The sequence below is a fragment of the Spinacia oleracea genome, chromosome 4 (assembly GCF_020520425.1).
Source record: "Spinacia oleracea cultivar Varoflay chromosome 4, BTI_SOV_V1, whole genome shotgun sequence".
In the NCBI taxonomy this organism is placed as follows: Eukaryota; Viridiplantae; Streptophyta; class Magnoliopsida; order Caryophyllales; family Amaranthaceae; genus Spinacia; species Spinacia oleracea.
This window is the reverse complement of record NC_079490.1, coordinates 134775778-134792045: the sequence shown is the minus strand read 5'-3', so window position 1 is coordinate 134792045 and position 16268 is coordinate 134775778. Positions and strand designations below refer to the sequence as shown.

Below are 16268 nucleotides of genomic sequence, written 5' to 3'. Positions count from 1 at the left end.
ACCAATCATTGCACATTTCCCAAGCCTTACACTCGACTGATCCAAGATCTGGTTTGTTGTAGCTGCCATCAATAAAATCGATTTTGTTCTTTGCTGACAAAGCCAGGAGCATAGATCTCTTCCAGCCAGTAAAGCCTTCACCATTGAACTTGAATGTAAATAGTTGCGTAGAGTTTGCATCTGATGGATGAATGTAATAGATGCTAACAGGATCTTGATTAGGAGGAAGCACAGAATTGTGCCTCGAAGCATTTGGATTGAACTCGAAAGGTTCAATAGCCATTTTTAAAGAGAAATTTTGATCAAAAGAATCAGCAGAGAAAAAATTCAGAAGATAGTTGATCAAACAACCAACAGCATACACCAGAAAATCAACTCAACAATTTGCAGAATTAGTCAATAGAATTCAGGAACAATCTGTAGAAGATTATTGAAAAAATTCAGGAAGAATTTGTGGAATTTCAGAAAAAGTGAGCCAAGAATATTTGATTCTGCTCCGATACCATGATAAAATATGCTGAAGTATGAGCACGATTGATGAAACAGAAAAGAGAGAGAGAGAGAGAGAGAGAGAGAGAGAGAGAGAGAGAGAGAGAGAGAGAGAGAGAGAGAGAGAGAGAGAGAGAGAGAGCCAAGAATATTTGATTATGCTCCGATACCATGATAAAATATGCTGAAGTATGAGCACGATTGATGAAACAGAAGAGAGAGAGAGAGAGAGAGAGAGAGAGAGAGAAAGAGAGAGAGAGAGAGAATGTGATCAGATTGTATTGATGATTTGATGAAAGAATCAATAATAATAATTATTACAATGATGCTGCCTTTTATAGCTTAGTACATATTCTAGAAGCAACCAAAATCTGTTATAACAAACCTCGTAGAAATAAGGGAAGAATAATAACAAACTGCCAGCATGTAAGCTGACTTAAGACTTGAGGCATCATGGATTGTACTGAAGTATAAAGATGACAAGTAAGCAATATGGTCAAGCTTAACACATTTGGACAAATCGGTGTCCGGTGAAGTTAAGGTCGGGTCAAACTGGTGTCGAGTGGAGTTTGGGTGGAATCCAATCGGTAACAGGTGGAGTTCGGGTCGGATCAAACTGTTTACGGGTGGAGTTTAGATCGGGGTGAAACTGGTGTTGGGTAGAGTCAAGCCGGTTACAGATCAGGTTAGGGTCATGAATTTTCCGGGTCAAACCAATTTAATTAGAGTTTAAAACATATGTCTTTTTCAGGTCGGATCAACTTCTGACACCTCTTTCAAGGGCCTTAAGGCAAGATGCTCGGTATTTAACGGGTCTATCCAAGCCCAAGTCATGCAGGCTCAGATGGAGTATCAACTTGCTACTTGGAACTTGGAAGTTGGAAGTAGGAACCACCAAAAGGCCAAACCACGTGTACGTCTTCTCTTCCAATGGCACTGGCAGGATTATGATTTTGAGAGAAGATAATCTGCCCAAAAATATTAAATAAAAAAAAAAGTACAAAAAGTGAAGATAGAAATCAAGCAGAGTTTAGCCACTTAATTTGTTGAAGAAAATGGCTGTTTCTCATGTCTCTGCTTCCGTCAACCTCTCCATCTATGGTATTTCCTCTTCCATTTTCTCTCTCTTCTTCTTTATTTTTTTTTTCTTTCTGGGTTTTGTTTAGAAATGTGTAAAATTCTCACAATTGCTCCTCTTTGATTGATTAATTCTAACTGCAGATTCATGTACCCGCCATTCTCCAAGACTCGGTACAATTTCAAGGCTACCCACCTCAAATTTTGCTCGAAATGCTACATCTTTTGTCAGGGGTTCTCCACTTGGTAATAATGCTTCAACTGAATTTCAATTCCTATGTTAGTATGTTTGATGAGTTGTTGTGCTGTTTTTTTTATCACAAATTCTTATTTACAATGGGTGTACAATAAATATTGTACACCGAAGTAAAAGTTGATTCAAAATATTTAAAAGTTACGTTTATATATGTAAAAGTTATCTATTTTTTAATGATAAAATTTTTCATTTCAATAAAAATTATTTCTTCAAAATCACTAATAATGTATAAATTAATCATTTAACCCTTTAAAATGTTTATCTATCAACTTTTTAATTTTATAATATAAAAGTTACAGAAAAATAGGTTAAAGTTACGAAAAACTGCATAAAAGTTATCTTGGTGTACAATAAATTTATTGTACACCTTGTGCGCGCAAGACCTTTTGTTTTTTTATTCAATGTTTGTGTTAAGGTTCGGTTTGATATCGATTCAAGAATTTGATGCTTTGGTGCTATGTTGTTAAGCTCATTGATTAAGTAGGCTGAGTAGTGGCATTTTTTGGATTTAGGAGATAGCGAAAAGGTAATTGATTCACGAGGTATGAACCCAGGCTTAGGTTACAATGTGGTTGAATATGTTGTTTGACTATGATAGTAGTCACGATTTTAATCAAACTCGCTCCTGTGGTAGGTTCTAGTTTTATGGTTGTAAGAGTTACTGAATTAGATTGCTGTAATTCTTGTTTGAGTGGCGAGAACTCTGGTGTTTGGACCTTTTGAGTGAGATGTAAGCAAGTTTTGCATGATTAGCTAGTTGGAGTACTATTTTGGTATGTCCAGGAAAAAAAAGTTTTCTTACTTCCTAAAAGAGTAGTAGATAATGAGTGCACTTCTTAGGGTACCTCCCACTTGTAATGAGAGAGGAGAGGGAACGGGATGGTCACGACTCACAAGTGACGACTGTATTTGAAAGGTCATCTTGATGAAATGATGTATCCTTCAAATATGATTGGTTGGGACAATGCGACAATTATAGGAAAGAGGAATGTGAGAGCAAATGGTGTGGATTTTTTTAGTGATGAAGATAAGGTGAATATGCTTGAATGGTCTTATAATATTCCATTTCAAAGGTAAGATTGACACCAATCAATGCTTAGTGATTGATGCATTAGTTAGTTGTTTGAAGTAGGGTTAGTTATTTTTAGAATACATGATTACAATTATGGATGGAGTAAGCTCCTTCTACATGATCGAAATTCGGATTATGGATGTTGGTTGACCGGGCAACTTGACCCTTTCATTTTAGAAGAATTTCTTACTCATGAATTCATGGATACTGGCCATACTGTTGTTGATTCTTGTCTCTTCTCTGGTATCCACTACCCCACGCCCCCCACGGATAATCTTTTCTTTTAATGTTGCACCTGTTATTTCTTAATACCCTCTTTTATAAATACATTTTAGGTTTAAAGATTTGAATAGAGTAATAAACTGGTCTCTAGCGAAAAACTTATGTTGTAAATGTTTTGCCAGTGATACGGACAAGCTCTGCTCAATTGAAGGCTGTACAAAAATCAAACTCAGTTTCTATTAAGTGCGAGCAAAGTGCAAATGATGGAAATGGATTGGATGTATGGTTAGGAAGGATCGCTATGATTGGGTTTGCTGTGGCAATTACTATTGAAGTATCAACTGGCAAGGGACTTCTCGAGGTATGGAGTTCAAATGCATTAGCATTACCAGAAATAAGCAGATAAATAACATATTTATTCTTTTGGCATCTCATTACTTCTTTTTTCTCTACACCCGGAATAACTTTTTCTGCATATTATGCAATGTCCTTTTTCATCATTTGAACAACTTTGCATGTGGGAATCAAGTGATAGCTTTGTAACCTCTATTAATTGGCTGTCATACTTTTCCGTGTCACACGTCCTACCATGAGGCCGGTGCTTTGATTCCCTTGTATACCTACCATCCTACACCAACCTGATGGTTGGAGGAGCGTATGTGCTATGGACTTTAGCTTGATTCCTTTTTCCATTTGTCGTTACCACTATAAGCCCTAGCTCAATATGCTAAGAGCCTGTGAAACTGTATACATCCCCAAGAGAGAATGTATTTCTTCTTGTAAGTCTCATGAACAAAAAAACCGAAAGAATTTCCTCTCTGGCAGTCAAGTGCAGGACTGAGGTCTGAGCACTTGAATATGTCTCTCTGCCAGTCTAGTTTATTGTGTAGTTTCTGCGTCGCGTTGTAAATATCATACTTCTGTACAGTATGAAGCCATGAACTAAAACTAATAGCCTTGAGTGAAGGTTGGGGTGTGAGAACCATGTTAAAAATATTTCTGTAAAGAAAAACAAATGTTTGTTGGAAATGATAACATAAACATTTTAACCTTTTAATATATCGTTCCAAGCTTGCATCAAAAAAAAAAAAAGGAAAAAGAAAGAAAGATAACATTAACATTTTGCATGGGAGGTATACATCAGTGCAACCAACCAACTCAGTTCCTTCACTATGTGATGTTGACTAAATTAAAATCTAGGGTGATGAGATTTAATTTGTGGCTAATATAGTGGCAATTAGCTTTATGCTATTTCCCGTTCCATCCATTAAACTAGCTAAGGATTCCATGACATTTATGAAGAAGTAACAAACCTACCAGGACTCCTAGCTTGCTACCTGGACTTTACCAGGAGAAGAACCATTTGAAGCTTCTTGTACTTTGATAAACAAACACATCTCCATGATGTTTGCTTTTCATAATTAAGTTCACCAGAAGAATATTAGCTTATAGTTTTGATTATGCCTTTGTGATATTGGTGTACTATTGATAGAAAATTTGAGAAAAAGTTGTCAACGGTTTTGTGGGATGTCTTTGCTAGGTTTCTCTGTAATCCTTACTCCTTGGCTGTTTTGACCTGTACCTTTTTCATGCTCATAGAAAATTCGAAATTCATCGGAAGTATTTCCAATATGCCCAAATTGCATAGATAATATAGTTCACATCATTTTTGCCTGTATAGTTCAGGTCTTTTTCTCATATTTTTCTAGCGAGTTTGTATTTTTGGATTGTTATAGTCAAGTTAATTCATTCATCTAAGAAAACCATTAATTCTGATATTTAAAACCGATCTGCAGAACTTTGGGCTCTCATCCCCATTGCCGACTGTGGCTCTGGCGGTAACAGGACTGGTCGGAGTTCTGACTGCTGTCTTCATATTCCAGTCTGCTTCAAAGAATTGAATACTGTTTTTGCTACTTGTAAATTTTGCTATTCTGTCTTAGTTTATTAAGTTGAAGTACGGGTGCATTGACTACAGTTGAAGCAGATGAACTAGCCTTTTGTAAAAAGCGAACCTTGAATGTAAACATATCTGTTTCCAAGATTTAGTTAAAATTTTACATGTGTTTTTTTGGGCTATGATATTGTATAATGCATGCTGTTCTTTTCATTTCGACACATATGCTTCTCTAGAAAAAATTAATATGCTGAAGCATGTGAAAAATGAATCTTCCAACTGTTTGTTCAAGAGAATAAAGAGTTGGTCTTGTACTTTATGTGCGGATGGTGTACATACAGTGTGATATGTTGAAGATCAGTAGAAAGGTGATCAATATCTTTGCTGTTGAATTTCCAGGTAGGATCTGCTTGTTTCAGCTGATAAAATAGAAATAATATAGTCAGCCATGATCCCTTTCTTTGTATTTAAATTTGTAAATTGATAATAAAAAAAATGAATTTTGTACCTTTCTAATTATTAGTTCCAAGGTAGAAGATCTCCTTTTCAACAATTTATTTTATTCCTTTTGAGAATCAGATTCTGTTCCCTTTCTTCCTGTATATATAACTTGCAGATGGTGAAGATGTGATTATCAAACTTCTCAGGTTCCCTTAATTCATTGTTTTGGATATATTTTGAATTCTCCACCTTGTCGGATATTTTTATTCCTCCATGGGCGTAGGCACATCCCGTCTGATGAAGAGGCGGCTCTCTAAGCATCAGACCAAAATACTGATGGTTGGCCTCGACTCTTCAGGGAAGACAACAATCCTTTTCAAGCTCAAGCTCGGACAAGTTGTACGGACACTCCCCACGATAGGTATTTACCAGCCTAAGTCTAGCTTTTGTCAGCATGCATGCATCACTGCTCAGCTCATTTTCTTTTTCTGTTTTCTTCTTCTCTGACTCCCCTCTCTCCCCATTCTTTGGAAGCGGAGTGAGAGAAGCTCCTGTTTTCTGTTAGTAGAGGATCAATTTTAAATAGTTCTTTGTGTCTGTTACAGTAGTTTAAAACAAAAGCTTCATTTTCACCCAACCTGCCAAAATTGACCCGTAACTGAATTACCCAGAGTCGAAAAAATATGACTAATATTGACCCGATCCAAACCAAATGACTCATAACCTGAATATGACCTAAACCAAACTGAATTTGATCCGAATTACCTGTTTGCCACCATTAATGTTCACCCCTTACTTCCGTTTACCATATATGTTAAGAGTTTTATAGAACTGTTAGTTTGGAGATCCAGTAGTCCGTTTTGTTCTCTTACTATGCTGTTTCTTCTGCATGATGTATTGATGTTAAAGGGATATAACTTATCATTTACTGGGTGCTTCGATGTTTTAAGTGCATATCCCTCTTTGGATCAGGTTTCAATGTGGAGACAGTCGAATACAATAACATAAGTTTTGCTGTGTGGGATCTTGGTGGACAAGAGAAGGTATTTGGATATGATTCTTTCCCTACTCTCCTCCCTTCCCCGGCTCCCCTTAATAAAGAAAACATAGAAGAAAGAGAGAGTAATTGACAGATCCTATCTTTTGTCTGAACATTCTTCATCAGACAACCTTTTCATATCTTTTGTGCTTTTGATGCTGTTGGCCATTACTTGCTCTTTTTTTCTCTAGGATTTTTTAAAATGGGCAAGAAGTGGTTTCTCTGTAACAAACCGTTGCAGAATGAGGGAACACAACTAACTTGTTATCTGTTACATAGATTCGGGCATTATGGAAACACTATTTTCGGAACACCCAAGGACTCATATTCGTTGTGGACAGCACTGACAGAGGAAGGATTATTGAAGCTCGTAATCAGCTTCACCGGATTCTTACTGAGGTTAAACATAGTTTTAATTTTTGATGGTACTCCTGTTTTTTTATCTTGATGATTATCATAAGCACGACTTGAATTTCTGACAGTATATCCTATGTTGATCTGTAGCAGGGTGAACTGTGTAATGCTGCAGTATTGATTTTTGCCAACAAGCAAGACCTTCCAAATGCTATGTCTGTCTCAGAGGTAGCTCAGAAGCTTGGGTTACATCTGCTTCGTGATCGCAGATGGTAAAACTTCATTCTTGATTGCTTAATGAAGTTACTAGACTCATCATCATCATCATCCTGATCGATCTCGTGTTTGTGTTGTAGGTTTATCCAGGATGCTTCTGCAATAACTGGCCGCGGACTTTATCAAGGTCTTGACTGGTTACATCAGAATATCTGTGACAAGCCTACACGATAGATGCCTTCCACCCAAAAATTTGCACAATTGATAGTAAAATACATACTAGTACACTGAGATTAAGGATGATAAGTTTTTAGTTTCATCTGAAAGATTGTAGCCAATGTAAAATTGTCTCATTTTTTCCCAGATATTTTTTTTATAGTTTCTCTGCATGACTGCATCGTCTGCATGGATAAAGGCAGCAGAACAAAGGCGAACATATCAGACCTCAGAACGATAAAGGATCCCTTCTAAATAATGTCTAAAACCTTTTCTAAAGTTGCATTTTAAAGCTTGGATATCTATTTTTTTGAGAGAAAAAGGCCTAAATAAAGATGATGATTCTTTTTTCTTTTTCAAAATTGATCATGTACACAGCCATGGAAGTTGATCTAGCTTGTTGTGTATTCCATTGTTGACATTTTTCTATTTTTTATTTTCGAACGCAAGTTTATAGTGAGTCTTGTCTAAATATTTTTTACTATTATTTTATAAATAAATTATTGTTAAGACTTCTCAAACTCAGGCAAATTTAGTTCTTCACTCCTCAAACTCATTTAAGACTCCTTAATTAATATTATTTTATTATTTTATTATTTTATTTAACTCATACATTGAGCCTTAAAGTTGAGTCTTGGTTTCCAAGACTTAATTTAAAACTTTTTCAAAATTCACTCACTTCAATGTTGTCTGATATTAAGAATAGGTGAGTCACGTATCATGTGACGCAGTCGAAAAATATCAAGAAAAGCAAGCGCTAATCTTTAGAACGAATGAACAGATTTACAAGCGATAAATCTGTAAAAGATCCGGAATCCACTAGAAAATAGATAAACACTCAGAATTTTATTATCAAAAGAATAGTTGATTTCTAATGATGAAAATAAAGTGTTTAAATAGTTAACACAAAAACCTAATACGAAACGGAACTAAAAACAAAAGTTTGAAATAATTAAAGTGCAGCTTTCGAGCCCTAAACGAACACGGATGGCCTAAAAAGCCCGTCAGCCATGGCTAGGGGTGAGCAAAAAGTTACGATACCCTGAATCAAAACCGGAATCTGTTAGGAACCTGGGGTTCCGGAATCGGAATATGTTATGCAGGTTCCGGTTCCGGGTAACAAAATTGGGAACCTGTTGAAATAGGTTCCGGTTCCGGTTCTCAATTTCGGAACAGGTACCCTGTTGGGTACCCTGTACACGCCAATTTAATATGAATTACCCAAAATAAGGGTTCTGGCCTTATAAAAATGCTTCCTATGCCTAAAATATAAAACAATCCAAGCTACTTTTTGGAAAATATAAATATGAAATTACAATTTAAGCCCAATCTATAAAACAATCAAAGTCCAAACTATAAAGTAGTTTTTTTTCTCAATAGATTAGCAATAATTTATTTAAATTTTTAAAATGACAGGGTACCCTGAATCGAAACATGTTGGAATAGGTTCCGGTTCTCATTATTAGGAACCTGTTGCAACAGGTTCTGGTTCCGGTTCCTGAAATTTTGACAGGGTACCCTGTTGTGCTCACCCCTAGCCACAACGTAGTTCTGAGTTGAACTCGTGGGCCCGTTTCAACAGTTTTCGACAATTTGCTTCTTTGTCGAATCGTGCAGCCATCATTCCTACGTGATCATGTTAGCAAAACTACAGTCTTAATATTTGGGGTTGATTATGCTCTAACAGGTTTACAACCACTCAACTAACATACACATTCAATAGTTTTTGCCAATTAAAAAAATCAATAGTTTATGCTTTAAAGTTTATCCCTGTATGTCATTAATAAATCCGAGTTTATCGTGAATACACGAATTAATGGATGAATTAAACAAGCGAGAATGATTGTTCAATCCAAACTAACAAGAAAGCGCAATTAAAACATGATCAATATGTTTTGACATCCAAATTAGTTTTTATTGAGAATTAATTAGAAATGTCGCGCTACCAACTCGACTCGACTCGACTCGTATACTCCCTCCGTATTTATTTAAGAGATACACTTGACCGATCACGGGTATTAAGAAAAAGAATTGAATGAAATAATGTAATAAAATAAGTGGGGTTGAGTAGATATTTTAATAAGAAAACAGGTGGAGACCATGTCATTCTAGAGAGTTGGGGTAGGGGTGGGGTGTAGATATATTATTTAATTAGAGGATGAGGTTGATAAGTTACTAAAAATGGCAAATGTATCTCTTAAATAAATACGGCCGGAAAAGACAAGTATATCCTTTAAATAAATACGGATGGAATACCAATTAGGTAGAAATCTGATATGGTATGAACCGTTGACAACTGATGTCACGGAAAAGTCACGTTTCCATATCTTGGATCTCCCCCTTCCGTCACTCACACTCTAATAAGAGAGAGAAAAAGCGTCGGTGGGTAAGGGGGAGAACACACTCACTTGCACACTATACCGTACTTACTACTTAGGCATTCAATCACTTTCCATTTTATTTCATTTCCCCTTTTAATTTCTCTTTCTTTCAATTCTTCCCCCAAATTTATCTCTTACGTTAGTCCCCTTTCCTTACAAATCAAATCAAACCCTCATTTTCTTCCTTCAAATCTCACAATTCGATCTTAATTATTTCATTCTCTTATCTCCATTTCGTAATTATTCTGCGATTTGGAGAGAGAATCAAAGAGCAGACCTAGATTTTGAAGAAAATGGAGAAATCCATGGCCACTTTATCGGTGGCCGCCATTCTTGTTGTGTTGTTTCTTTCTGGTGTGAGCGAAGTCAGATCCGACGCCTCCGATCACCGTTACAAAGCTGGAGAAGCAGTTCCTCTTTACGCCAATAAAGTCGGGCCTTTCCATAACCCTAGGTTCGCATTTCCCCCCTCTCTCCCTTCTTTGATCTGGAAATCTTTTGATTTTGTATTAGTTTATGTGATTGTTAATTTCATGCGAATTTTAATTTAATAATAGATCTCACATTATTGAGATTTTTTTTTTTGTTTCAAAATTGGCGATAATGTGTAATACTAGCAAGAGATTCATAGATAATTTTGATTAAAATGTAAAGTGATTATTGGGTTTAGTGTTAACTTTCGCGCTATATCGATGTGTTAGATGAGAGTTCTGATCAGTGATTAACTGGAATTGTTTTGTAGAAGTTGAGATCTTTAAATTTGATAATGTCTTTGACATTCTTTTTCCGGTAGTAACTGTTGTCTTTAAGGGCATGCTTGGATTGAGGGTAATGTATTAAAGGGGTAATAAAAGTCAAACTAAGGTAATTGAAGGTGATGATGAGGGGATGAAGTGGTGGCAAAGGGAACAATCTAGTGTTGGCAAGAAGAAAATAAAAGGGAAGGGGGAACAAATACCCTCATCATGGAGGGAATAGTTACCCACCATCCCACTAGGGTGATTATTACCCTCATTTGGGGTAATTACTTCCCCCCTTCCTCCCTTCTCCTCACAACACCACCACTACCACAACTTCTCATCACAATACCACCTCACCATCCTCCTTGCAACCACCTCAATTCACCTTCATTGTCCTTTTATTATGGTGGTTTGACTTTTATTACCCCCATAATCCATTACACTCAATCCAAGCGTGCCCTAATTCTTAACAGTAAAACAATGGTTTTTGCTTGTGAATTCCAATCTGGATATCCGTATCAGTTCTTCGTATTGCTTTAATTGGAATAATGCTAGGAGCCTAGGAGTATTGGAGTAGTATCTTTGTTAGAGCAAGATTAGCGCTAGTTTGAGCTAAAGACTTCCACATCAGTTTTTATTAATTTTTATTTTATTTTCAATTTCTCAGATATTTGTCGAGACCTTTTCATACTTACTTAATTTTTTCACTTTACCCCCACATAATCATTCAAGATTTCTCAAAATTGTGAAAATAATAAAAACATAAAATAAAAAAGTAATAATTAAGGTAGAATTTACTGTTTAAACGTCTTAAGTAGAGTCTTGGAGTCTTGATACTCCAAGACGCTTGCTCAAACTTTGTCATACTCTCCCACTTAAACGGAAGATCTTAGGTAATACTTAATAAGACTATTGCTCAGACTAGTGCTAATCTTGCTCACCGTTAAATTCTTAATCAATATGTCAGGCCATTGGTATCTGTCTTTGTTTTCTGGGGTTATACTGTGGATATAGAATTCTAACCATCTGGAATTGGATACTTTTTTGAGCAATGCACTTAAGATTCTAGCTACAGAGGTTCATATTTAGGTTATACTTCTAGAATTTAGCTAGTAGAAATTGCTTGCACAAAAACCATGCCCCCTTGCCCCCCAAGGGAGAGATTTTAAGTGTCAATAAAATCGGATGACAATCACTGGAATAATACGCAGTTTTGTCATTGAGGTCAATAGCTAAGGTATAATTGTCATGAAACTTTTCATGCAGAATACTAGATTGTAAGGAGTAGCATGTTTGGAATTGATTATGTTCATTACCTTGCCGACAGTCTAATAGTTATGCCTTTTTCTTTTCAGTGAAACATACCGCTATTTCGATTTGCCGTTCTGTATCCCAGGTATAAACTTGTTGAAATCTTTTAACCAAATTGCACTTGTTTTTATCTGAGTTTTGGACATTTTGTTGGTGTTTTAATTATATTCAATTGCAGATCATGTGAAAGAAAAGAAGGAAGCTCTTGGTGAAGTGCTGAATGGAGATCGTCTAGTCAGTGCTCCTTATAAGCTCGACTTTCTAGTGGATAAGGATTCCGAACTTATCTGCAAGAAAAAATTGACAAAGGAAGATGTAACTAAGTTTAGAGATGCAGTATCAAAAGATTACTACTTCCAAATGTATTATGATGATTTGCCAATATGGGGTTTCCTTGGTAAAGCAGACAAGGAGGGCAAAATGGACCCAAGCGAGTACAAGTATTATCTGTATAAACATATTCATTTTGACATCTTTTACAACAAGGATCGTGTTATTGAAATCAATGTTCGAACTGATCCTAACTCTTTAGTTGACATTACTGAGGATAAAGACGTTGATGTGGAATTTATGTACACTGTAAAGTGGAAAGAGACTAACACTCCTTTTGAGAAAAGGATGGATAAATATTCACAATCTTCTTCTCTTCCTCATCATCTAGAGATCCACTGGTTCTCCATCATTAACTCATGTGTCACTGTACTCCTCCTGACTGGATTTCTTGCCACAATTCTCATGCGAGTTCTTAAGAATGATTTTGTCAAGTAAGAGTTGAAAATCTTCTTCTCCTTTTTCAGTCGTATGTCATTGTATCTATCAACTATGTTGGAGCTTCTGGTTGATTAGTTTTGAGTTGGTCTCACTATGTTTAGAATTGTTTAGAATTTCTTTTGTTGTCGTAATTGTGAGATATTCAACGTTTGTGTTATTTCTGAAATCCTGTTACATTGTTTTGGCTAAAGGTATGCACATGATGAGGAAACAGCTGAAGATCAGGAAGAAACTGGATGGAAATATATCCATGGGGATGTATTTAGGTTTCCAAAGTACCAATCGTTGCTTGCAGCTTCTCTTGGATCTGGCACCCAGCTGTTTGCCCTGTAAGTTTCTAATGTTATTATTCTTCCATCTAAGTTCATCTCTGTGTTTTATTTATGTCACCCTATCATTCCTATGTATTTTTTTCATCCACTTGTGACTAACATATATATCACCTTTTTTCAGTACGTTTTTCATATTCCTACTTGCCCTAGTAGGAGTGTTTTACCCATATAACCGAGGAGCCTTGTTCACAGCTCTTGTTGTCATTTATGCTCTCACATCTGGAATTGCTGGCTACACTGCAACCTCCTTTTATTGCCAATTGGAAGGGACAAACTGGGTATGGGCTGATTTCTTAGCTTTTGAAAGAACGACAAAACAGCAAAAGATTCTACAGAAAATTAGAGAGAACTTGACAATTCATGTGTTTGATCTTTTTGTGATTTTTCCTTCTACAGGTAAGGAACCTCTTATTAACGGGTTGCCTGTTTTGTGGGCCTTTGTTTCTGACCTTCTGCTTCCTGAACACGGTAGCAATTGCGTATAATGCTACTGCAGCTCTTCCTTTTGGGACTATTGTAGTGATTCTTCTTATCTGGACACTTGTGACGTCACCATTGCTTGTTTTGGGTGGGATTGCTGGAAAGAATAGCAAGGCTGAGTTCCAAGCTCCAGTTCGCACAACAAAATACCCCAGAGAAATTCCACCACTGCCATGGTACCGTGGAACTGTCCCTCAGATGGCAATGGCTGGATTTTTGCCATTTAGTGCGATATACATAGAGCTCTACTACATATTTGCCAGTGTTTGGGGTCACAGGATTTATACTATATACAGCATCTTGTTCATCGTCTTCATTATATTGATTATAGTTACCGCTTTCATCACTGTGGCATTGACATACTTCCAACTTGCTGCTGAAGACCATGAGTGGTGGTGGAGGTATGCAATAACTACTCCAATTTTTTTTTATTTTTCTTTGTGTGTTATACCCATTTGTGTAGAATCTTGTTATAATAAGGTGAATTGGTGTAAGAAAAATATGGATAAAGTAAGAGAGAGGAAGGTGTTAGTAACAAAAAAGTTGGATAAAGTAAGAGAGACGAAGTAAAAAGGTAGGTGCGAGTATCAAAAAGTTGGATATAAGTAAGAGAGAGCAAGTAAAAAGGTAGGTGTGAGAAACAAAAAGTTGGATAAATTAAGAGAGACGAAGTAAAAAGGTTGGTGTGAGTAGCAAAAAGGATAAAGTAAGAGAGTATGAGTTGAAAGAATGAAAGGTGTAAAATATTTTTGGGTTAGGGGGTACGATGGTAAAAGCTGTTTGTCAAAATAGAATAAAAAGTAGAAGTGGATAAAACAACAAAAACACAATTTGTGGATTCATTTATTCTTTTATCAAGTTCCATGACTTCTCACACCAATTTTGTCATGATAGATAACTCTGATTTTAGTTACTGTAAGTTGAATTAATGACATGCATCCCCCCCCCCCCCCCACCCGGGTTTCTCGTGCGTGCCTTTTTCCTCATATATTTGTGAAATCCCATTGATGCTAGCGACTATATGTTTGTGGAAAACTATATTTCAGGGATGCGAAAATACTTATTTTATTACAATGATGAAGAAGGGACTGTGGACTGCAGCAGACTATGATGTCGATGTTTCGACTCACACATCCCTTGAGTTTTAGAATCCTTCCATGTAGTTTAGTTTGTAGCATAACTTTCATTGAGCTTGACTACACTTTCTAATCACATGCTCAGTCCATGCATCCTTTGTGAAATTTTTCGTGGATGTCAGGAGACACATTAATCTTATAATCATTGTTGTTTGGGTGCCGGAGAAGGGATGCATTTTCTTCCACAATCGTGCATAACCTCTTTGGCTGGGAAGGTGGATTAGAGAACTTCTCCCCCTGTAAAAGGTCCATAGGTTTGTAGATGTGATTTCTATCCGAGGTCTATGGATGAGAGAGAGGGGGGGGGGGGGGATGCAGTTGCTTGCACAATCTTGCATAGCATAGTAAGCTGCTCTTGCACAGTCTTAATAAGTCTGGGTGAGTGGGAGAGATGCATTTTCTTGCACAATCATGCACAATAAATAAGCTGCTCTTCTGAGAGTGGAAGGTGGATTAGGGAACTTTCGCAGAAAAAGGTCCATACCAATCTTGGGTGGCCAGTTTATAGATGTGATTTCAATAATGAAGTCTTACCGTGAACTGGTGTCAGTGTCTTACATTAGTTATGTATTAGCCAATACCAACACATCCTTGTGGGGTCTTTACTTCCTTCTACTCGCCTTCTTTCATGTATCATAAGTATACTTTTTCATCCTCAGTTCTCTAATGTCTTGGATGTGTCCACTTTTGTGATCCCTTGCATATCATATTATGATTCTAACTTATTTGGTGTTTCTTATGACAGAGCCTTCCTATGTGGTGGTTCCACGGGTCTATTTATCTACGGCTATTGCTTATATTACTACTACGCACGTTCTGATATGACCGGTTTCATGCAAACATCATTTTTCTTCGGTTATATGGCTTGCATTTGCTACGGCTTCTTCCTCATGCTTGGAACTGTTGGTTTCCGTGCCTCACTTCTGTTCGTCCGCCATATTTATCGGTCTATCAAGTGTGAGTAGAAAAACAGTGGAACTTCAGGTCTGTGCCGGTGACATCATTACTCCACACGCCATCACCAGTAATGTTCTGGTGTTGTAACCAACGTCGTCAAATCTCATCAGGCAGAAGTATGCTTATCAACTTGGTCTGCATCTCTGTGGTTGCAGTTTTAGCTTCACACGAGATTTTGCTCCACCAGCCTTGTTGATTATTAAATTCGGTTGGATGAAGAACAAAGTCTCAGTTCTGGAGAATTATGGCATGTAATAGAATACTAGAATTGTACTTGATCAATTTTGAAGAGATTTTTTGACATTAATTTGGAGAAATATCCGATTTTATATATACTTGTTTGTATCCCTTAGTTAATTTTCTTCTAGTTAGTACTCCATATGAAATGAAAATTTCATCCTTTAGATCTGGAAATGCAAGTGTAATAATCCTCTTGGTTGTCATCTAAATACTCCTCGTAATAATACTGTAAGTGAGCATCGTCATCTTCGCAATGATACTGTAAGTTATCCAATCTAACCTCAACATGAAACATCTCAAAGTATCTGAAATATTCAGCATAACTTATTCGATTCAGACATTCAGCCCCTTCTGGCATGCTCTCTTTTACACACCCGCCAAAAATCAACGGTGCTGGCTTAACAATAACAAACAAGCAAACTCAGGACTTCCTTTTCTTTCAGCAGTCAGCACAAAAACAAGCATTGTAAATCTGTTACCAATAGGAGACACCATAACAACAAGATGCAAATGACCATTTGATGCTTCCACAAAGTATAAACCATAAACATCCATGTTTTGCACGTCCAGATGCTCTTCCAAAATCGAAGGACCATCGATGAATTATGAAGAAATACTTCCACGTGGCAGCTAGGATCGAT

General features: G+C 36.7%; 2 protein-coding genes across 2 annotated transcripts; both read left to right on the top strand.

Moving 5' to 3' along the window:
* The first annotated feature begins 1383 nt into the window (after positions 1 to 1383).
* Positions 1384 to 7641, top strand: LOC110799432 (ADP-ribosylation factor 1). The gene is made up of 10 exons (XM_056842274.1): positions 1384 to 1590; positions 1711 to 1812; positions 3299 to 3477; positions 4913 to 5014; positions 5355 to 5412; positions 5696 to 5875; positions 6427 to 6497; positions 6773 to 6892; positions 7001 to 7119; positions 7204 to 7641. Exons 1-10 carry the CDS (start codon positions 1545 to 1547, stop codon positions 7295 to 7297), a joined length of 1071 nt encoding a protein of 356 aa, XP_056698252.1. The 5' UTR covers positions 1384 to 1544; the 3' UTR covers positions 7298 to 7641.
* A 1941-nt stretch (positions 7642 to 9582) lies between these two features.
* LOC110799430 (transmembrane 9 superfamily member 3) lies at positions 9583 to 15801 on the top strand. Its single transcript, XM_022004699.2, has 7 exons — positions 9583 to 10114; positions 11756 to 11796; positions 11890 to 12475; positions 12674 to 12811; positions 12936 to 13092; positions 13211 to 13695; positions 15176 to 15801. Exons 1-7 carry the CDS (start codon positions 9954 to 9956, stop codon positions 15393 to 15395), a joined length of 1788 nt encoding a protein of 595 aa, XP_021860391.1. The 5' UTR covers positions 9583 to 9953; the 3' UTR covers positions 15396 to 15801.
* Positions 15802 to 16268: the final 467 nt, after the last annotated feature.